The 7032-nt window shown below is 34.7% G+C and overlaps 2 protein-coding genes across 2 annotated transcripts; one reads left to right on the top strand and one right to left on the bottom strand.

Moving 5' to 3' along the window:
- Positions 1–1186: 1186 nt before the first annotated feature.
- On the top strand, positions 1187–3081 carry LOC104707245 (putative membrane protein At4g09580). Its single transcript, XM_010423552.3, has 4 exons — positions 1187–1597; positions 2026–2296; positions 2384–2554; positions 2635–3081. Exons 1-4 carry the CDS (start codon positions 1299–1301, stop codon positions 2764–2766), a joined length of 873 nt encoding a protein of 290 aa, XP_010421854.1. The 5' UTR covers positions 1187–1298; the 3' UTR covers positions 2767–3081.
- A 42-nt stretch (positions 3082–3123) lies between these two features.
- LOC104707244 (calcium-dependent protein kinase 4) lies at positions 3124–6216 on the bottom strand. The gene is made up of 7 exons (XM_010423551.3): positions 5515–6216; positions 4727–4870; positions 4499–4651; positions 4284–4399; positions 3915–4082; positions 3592–3816; positions 3124–3500 (listed from the first exon to the last, which is right to left on the bottom strand). Exons 1-7 carry the CDS (start codon positions 6050–6052, stop codon positions 3339–3341), a joined length of 1506 nt encoding a protein of 501 aa, XP_010421853.1. The 5' UTR covers positions 6053–6216; the 3' UTR covers positions 3124–3338.
- Between the last annotated feature and the right edge of the window lie 816 nt (positions 6217–7032).

Here is a 7032-nt window from a genome sequence, read left to right as displayed (position 1 = left end):
TGTACTCTGTTTCTGTAGTATCAGGTCAAAACAGGTGAATTTGGTATAAATAAACCGAATTATGTAGGACCACAATTTTTCTCGGAAGCTTTTTAAAACTTGATAACCGACCCGAATAACCCGTGTATCGTTTAAACCAAACCGAATTTAATTTCGGTTCTATTCGGCAAAGATTCCTAAAACCCGAATTTTGCACCACCCGAACAACCCGACCCGTTTAAACCGTTCTTTCCGAACGCCCAGGGCGAGAAAAACAAACATTGAAGAAGAAGGTATATACTCTATGGTTGCAGTGAATCACAAATATTTTATTCTTAGTCTTTGCATCTGAAATTGGATATTTCCAACAAATAACAAATATCTATCTTAACATTTTTGGAGTACATTTTTGTGGCATCTTTTTTTTATCTTTGTATCCAAACAAGTTTCAATTAAATTCTCTACAATCATTACAACCAAACACAATCATTTCCTTATTTGATAATATTAATTTCAAATTTCCTAAAATCTATCTACCTAATTTAAAGCAATATGTTAGATTAAAATATAATTCTCCTTTCACTTTTATTTAATCTTATCTTTAATTATTTGAATTACTATTTAATACATAAAGTTAAAAAAATATTAGATTTTTTCATCATATGATGTGATTTGAATTTTTATAAACGGATATATATTTTAAAAATCTATCTTAACATTTTTGGAGTATATTTTTGTGCAATAATATTTTTTGAAATGATTTTCAAAAAAATCATGGTCTTTAACACTATTAGTCACCATAAATTTGATTTTATTTTTGACCATGGTTTAAGAACATGCTCAAAACCATGGTCTTAAAACAAATTTGATTTTAATCATAATTCATTTTATTTTTAAAAGTACACATATTTATTGTTTTTTCAAAGTCAATCCATATAATTTTATTAACAAGTACTGTTAATTATCGTAAAAACACCAAAATAAAATATATATAAGTGTATTAATATTACAAAACAAAGAAATTTACTATAAGGTAAATTTTACAAATACAACATATTATATATAATATTCTAATATTTATATTAATTAACTAAAAAAACCTGATTATATTAATATACTAATCTATTTAAATGATTTATGAAAACGTATAGATACTTGGGGTAAATTCTAGTATATACTAAAATGTAAGAAACAATAACCCAAAAAGAAAACCGAAACGCAGAAAAAAAAAAAAAAAAAATTGAAACCTTTATTAGATTTTGTTGGTGAAATTCTTCAATTCCTTCAAAACTGGGTTTTCTCGAGAGAGCATTACAGTAATGGCGGCACCTCGGAATATAACAGGTGACGGCGGAGGAAGACAACAACAGCTCGTGAAAGACGAAGAGAGCGCCGCGGCGTCATCGGCAGCTAAAGGAGGACTCGTAAACGATGATACGCCGACGAGCAAACGCACCAAATCGGAGCGGTTTCCTCTGTCACGGTGGGAATTCGCCGTGTTTTTCACCGTCTTCCTCGTCTTCACCACCGGTCTTTTGTGTATTTACCTCACCATGCCCGCCGCTGAATACGGGAAGCTCAAAGTCCCGAGAACTATCTCTGATCTTCGATTGCTCAAGTGAGATTATAAAAGCTTCTTCCTTTTGTGAATTGAAAGTGTTTAGCTTTGAGTTGTGTTCTCTTGAATCTGAATTCTAATTCAAAAACCCAATTTGAAAGTTTGGATCTTTTGGGAAATTGGTTTAGATAGCAGCAAATTAGCTTAAAGACATGATTTTGGAAAGCAGCATTCTCACTTGCTTGTATTCGTTCTCTTGTTCGATTGATTGAGAATTGAATTTTTAAGCTAATGGAGAAACTGAATGTGTCTAGCTTTTAGTAGTGGATCTCTTGAATTGGGAGTCTAATTTCGAAAAACCAAATTGAAAGGTTGGATCTTTCGAAGATTCTGAAAAATGGATTTAGAGAGCAGCAAAATTAGCTTTGAAATGTAAATGTGATTGGCTTGGTCTGACTATACGATGATGATACATTTTATATATGCAGAGAGAATCTTGGATCTTATGCAAGTGAGTACCAAGCACGGTTCATTTTAGGTTATTGCTCGACGTACATCTTTATGCAGACTTTTATGATACCTGGAACAATATTTATGTCATTGCTTGCTGGAGCTCTCTTTGGTGTGGTTAGAGGTTTTTTCCTTGTTGTCCTCAATGCAACAGCTGGAGCATGTTCTTGTTTCTTCTTATCGAAACTGGTCGGTAGGCCTCTAGTTAACTGGTTGTGGCCCGAAAAGTTGAGGTTCTTCCAAGCCGAGGTAAGTTCATTTTGTGTTATATTAGCATACGTTACATCGCTTGTTCTTAAGGGTTAATGCCTTGAAATCATTAATGCTTTGGATCAGATCGCAAAGAGAAGAGATAGGCTGCTAAACTACATGCTGTTCTTAAGAATAACACCAACACTTCCAAACCTCTTCATCAATTTGTCTTCTCCAATCGTAGACATACCCTTCCATGTCTTCTTTTTGGCAACTTTAGTCGGTCTTATGCCTGCTTCGTACATCACCGTCAGAGTGAGTCTGATAGTTAGATCTCTTATTGCGGTTCTTTGACATTAAAAATGAATGGCGGAACATTTATTTCATGTATACAGGCTGGTCTGGCTCTTGGAGATCTCAGATCAGTGAAGGATCTGTATGATTTCAAGACTTTGTCAGTGTTGTTCCTCATTGGATCCATCTCCATATTCCCTGCCCTCCTAAAGAGAAAGAGAGTGTACGAATGAAGACTAAAAAGACAACAGATATATTTATATAGATACTGAAGAGCAGCACCATACAGTCACATGGCAGGATTTTTATGGTGTATATGAGCTCAAGCTAAAGAAGAAGATTGCTTCCAAAACCACTAACTTTGGCTTTGATTGGTTTATTACTTAGTCGTCTGTTCGGAAGCCGTTCTTTGTAGTTCCTTATTCCCTTTGTAGATTGGTTTTGTATATTGAATGTTGATTCAGAGGTCCGACTCTGCAGCCTATTGGCTTATGTAGTAACATGAATACATGATTATGTAAATGCTTGAAGACATTGCTTTGACCAAATCCTTTTGATGCCTGTAATCCAAATCATTGCATTCGGCTGCATTGTGGAATTTGTATCTCTTATTTTCTTACATTAAGACTGTCTTTAGGAAACTTAATAACGGAAAATTATGGAGCAAATATCCATACTATTACAAAATCTGAGAGTTTGCTCATCTACAAAAATAAAATTGAAAACAAAAAGAGAGATAAAAGATTCAGTCTTTCTCTTGTGGGTTCTCATTTTTTCAGTTCCAAAATGTATAAAGGTATCATAATTAGTTTGGTGAGTCATCAGACTGTGTAGTGCTGCTGGTGTCCTCAACCCCAAAAGCGTCAGCTATATTGAAGTTCAAGTTGTTCCTCATCGTTCTGCTCCTCCCAACTCCATCTCCTTTCTTCATCATTGCAGTGAACTCTGAGAAATCAATTCTTCCATCCTAACCAAACCAAGCATTTGCACCATCAGTTTAAACTCAAACTCACTAAGAAACAAGACAAAAAAGGAAAGAGATCATGAAGGCTTCTTACATTATCAAGATCAATCTCCTTGATCATGTCGTCAAGAGGACTGTCACAGAGTCCAAACTCTGTGCAGGCTTGTTGAAGCTCGTCAATGGTGATATAACCGCTACCATCTTTATCAAAGTACGAAAACGCAACCACCAAATTCTCCTCTCTCTCCATCTTGTTGATATGTAATGTCGCTGCTAGGAACTCGCCGTAGTCTATTGTCCCACTGTTGTCTATATCCGCCTGCCAAACACAAGTTTAAGCATTGTGATTACAGCAGAACATCTTTAGTATGGAGAAATAGATAATTCTAAAAGATGGTTTTTGTTTTGGTATAATACCGCATCCATAAGAGACTTTATTTCTGATTCCATCAGTTCAGATCCCACTCTCTTCAGACCCGCTTTAAGCTCCTCGAAGGTGATTGTTCCACTGTTGTCTGTATCTATCATTTTGAACAATTCCTTCAGACCACCAATTTCTTCCTCTGAGAGTCTCTCAGCGATTACCTAACAAAGGAATCAGTTCTTGATAATAAGTAATGAGCTTGGAGATTAAAGGGCTATAACTTTCTTACTACAAAGGCCATTTTCTTAAATCTTATTCATATCTTAAAGATAGTTCTTGAAATGCATGTTCTTAATCAATCTTCCTAACCAGTAGATTAAGCAATGAGAGTGGAGAATAAAGAGCTACAACTTCTTGCTTACCCGTAAGGCCATTTTCTTAATTTTATTCATTTGTGAGAACTGCTTCAGACGCGACAAGACTGCTGGATCGAGTGGCTTATCTGGTGCAGCATGTTCATCAATAATCCACTGGTGACCTGATCATATCACCAGATGAAAACTCAGTTTCACATATATAGGAATTAACAACAAAATACATGCAGCGGAGAGGATAACAATCATTTCGAATAACTTACACAATGCTTCATGTGCAGAAATGCGTTTCTTAGGACTCCTATCAAGCATTTTGTAAATCAAATCTTTAGCACCTTCTGAGATACTAGGCCACGGATCAGATTTAAAATCTATCTTCCCTTGCAGAATCTGTCTAAAGATTCCTGACTCAGTTTCTGCAAGCAAATTAAACATGGTAAGCAATGTGCTTGATACAGTAGTAACAAAGGTACTGATTTTTATAAACTTACCTGCCCAGAAAGGAGGAACACCACTTAGTAAGATGTAAAGGATAACACCGGCGCTCCACACGTCTATCTCTGGTCCATAACATTTTTTCAGAACCTCAGGTGCAACATAATACGGACTTCCAACTACATCATACAGATACTGCCCTGAAGAGCCAAAATAACATAACGACAGCTTTGTTAGTCACATTCTAGCTCTGATAGCATTGCTGCATATGCTTATCTTACATATAACAAAACCTTGCGATTAACACATTCATATATCACAAGTTCACAACTAAATGTCAAATCCAGATTCAGAAAAATAAGTCGAAAGGATATCAATGTTCCCTAACAATGGTCAAGCAGCAATATTCAATTGAACATTCAACAAAGATCCTGCAGATAGCATATCAAGAAATCTGTTTTTCAGCATCAAACAAGAGACTTCTTTATAGTGTATCAGAAAAGCAATCAAGGAACAAATGAAGACACAACCATTTGATTTCATAGGTTATATAGTAGTCTAAAGGATGAATCAAAGAACCATGAATCAAAGAACCAAATGCATCACTTCTTGATAAATACATACATATATCTCAACTAAATGTCAAAAAACCTGATTTAAAAAAATTAAACCTTTTCCTAACAATGCTCAAGCAGCAAATCTGAAAAGACAAACTCAAACCATTTCTTGGAACAAGAATCCAAGAAACCAAACAAGACATTTCTTAAAGAAGCAATCAATCAATCAACCAACAATGACAAAACCATTTGATTCCAATAAAGAAGGGATGAATCAAAGTAAGTACCTGGCTTGTAGAAGACAGACAAACCAAAATCAGTAGCCTTGAGCTTAGCATCATCATTAGGACTATCAAACAAGAAATTCTCAGGCTTGAGATCTCTATGCATAACACCAAGAGAATGACAAGCCTCAACAACACCAAGAATAGTCTTAATCAACTTAGCAGCCTCACGCTCACTAAAATGCCCTTTAGAAACAATCCTATCAAAAAGCTCACCACCTTCACAAACCTCCATAACAATGTGTACAAAAACAGAGTCTTCATAAGTACCCTTGATCCGTACCACATTAGGATGCTCAGAGAGATGATGCATGATCTGAATCTCACGCCACACGTCTTCGTAGTCCTCACGGCACACAAGCTTACGTTTCGGGATTGATTTGCAAGCGTAGTTAGCTGACGATGATTTCTCTGTGCATAGATAGGTTGTACCAAATTGGCCTTGGCCTAGCTTTTTGCCGAGGAGGTAGTGATCTCTTAATCTTGGTGTCTCGTATGGGAGAACACTGTTCGAGGGTCTTCGAGGGTTTGGTTTCTCCATCTTCTTGGTTTCGAAAGTCTCTGGCTTTTTGTGGGTTTTTAATCAAAGGAGGAGGAAGATGCATACGAAGTTTACGAACCCTTTCTTCTTCGTCTTCTTCCATTGTTTTATGTTGTTTGACTCGTCTTATGCAATTATTATTTTATTATTGTTGCTCTTTTATTATCCCGTGACCATCTACATTTATATTCTTTTAATTTTGTTTTTACCAACTATACTATCACAATAAATTGAATTGAAAAAAAGAAAAATCTATTGAAAAGATTTCAATTATTGAATCGGATGAGAAAAAAAAAGAAATTGAAACTTGAAAGGGACACGCCATTTATGGATTTTACTAATTTTGTTGTGATATAATTTGTGAGCTACAATTTTTAAAATTTTCAGTTTTTTATAATACTATTTATCTAATAATTTATTCACTACACTACCAAATTGGATCCAAATTATGAGACAAGTTCTAATATAATTTCATTGCAAATCCTAGTTGATTTGATTTTTACATATATATGTAATGCAGAAAATTGCAAAAACTGTATAAACTTTAGTTGGATTGGCTAAATTTGGAGATCTAAAATGACTCTAATATTTGGATGTATTAATTGAATATTAGTTTAACAAAATAAACTAGATAAACAATAATATACATTGGATGTGTCTTGTGGATAAAAATCATAAAATACCAAACCGAAGACTCACAAAAGTGGATTGTCTTAGACTTAGCGACCCACAAAATTACATGAAGTATAGTCTCGCTCGAATAGTAGTATTTTGCGAGTCTTTTTATTCACAATTCTATATCATTTCCTCTTCTGTATTAAACGCCATTTTCACAAAATTACAAACAAAATATCAATATCTCATCTTATAGGAGCCTAGGAGATATAACGTTTCAAAATAACTAAACACAAAAACGCGTGGAATAAATCACAAAACAATTAAAAAGCGTTTAAAGTAAGGATCGATCGTACATGTATGCC

This window comes from Camelina sativa, chromosome 8 (genome assembly GCF_030686135.1).
Source record: "Camelina sativa cultivar CO46 ecotype springtype chromosome 8, ASM3068613v1".
Taxonomy (NCBI): Eukaryota; Viridiplantae; Streptophyta; class Magnoliopsida; order Brassicales; family Brassicaceae; genus Camelina; species Camelina sativa.
Note: the sequence above shows the minus strand (reverse complement) of the source record. Positions and strands in the feature narration are given on the sequence as shown.

Bases quoted from the DNA above. Each gene is read 5' to 3' on its own strand.
- LOC104707245 (XM_010423552.3), top strand. From the start codon at position 1,299: ATGGCGGCACCTCGGAATATAACAGGTGACGGCGGAGGAAGACAACAA. The intron at 1,598-2,025 runs GTGAGATTATAA...TTATATATGCAG, and splicing joins TCTGATCTTCGATTGCTCAA to AGAGAATCTTGGATCTTATG. The intron at 2,297-2,383 runs GTAAGTTCATTT...GCTTTGGATCAG, and splicing joins TGAGGTTCTTCCAAGCCGAG to ATCGCAAAGAGAAGAGATAG.
- LOC104707244 (XM_010423551.3), bottom strand. From the start codon at position 6,052: ATGGAGAAACCAAACCCTCGAAGACCCTCGAACAGTGTTCTCCCATAC. The intron at 4,652-4,726 runs GTAAGTTTATAA...ATTTGCTTGCAG, and splicing joins TGTTCCTCCTTTCTGGGCAG to AAACTGAGTCAGGAATCTTT. The intron at 4,083-4,283 runs GTAAGCAAGAAG...TTCCTTTGTTAG, and splicing joins TTAAGAAAATGGCCTTACGG to GTAATCGCTGAGAGACTCTC.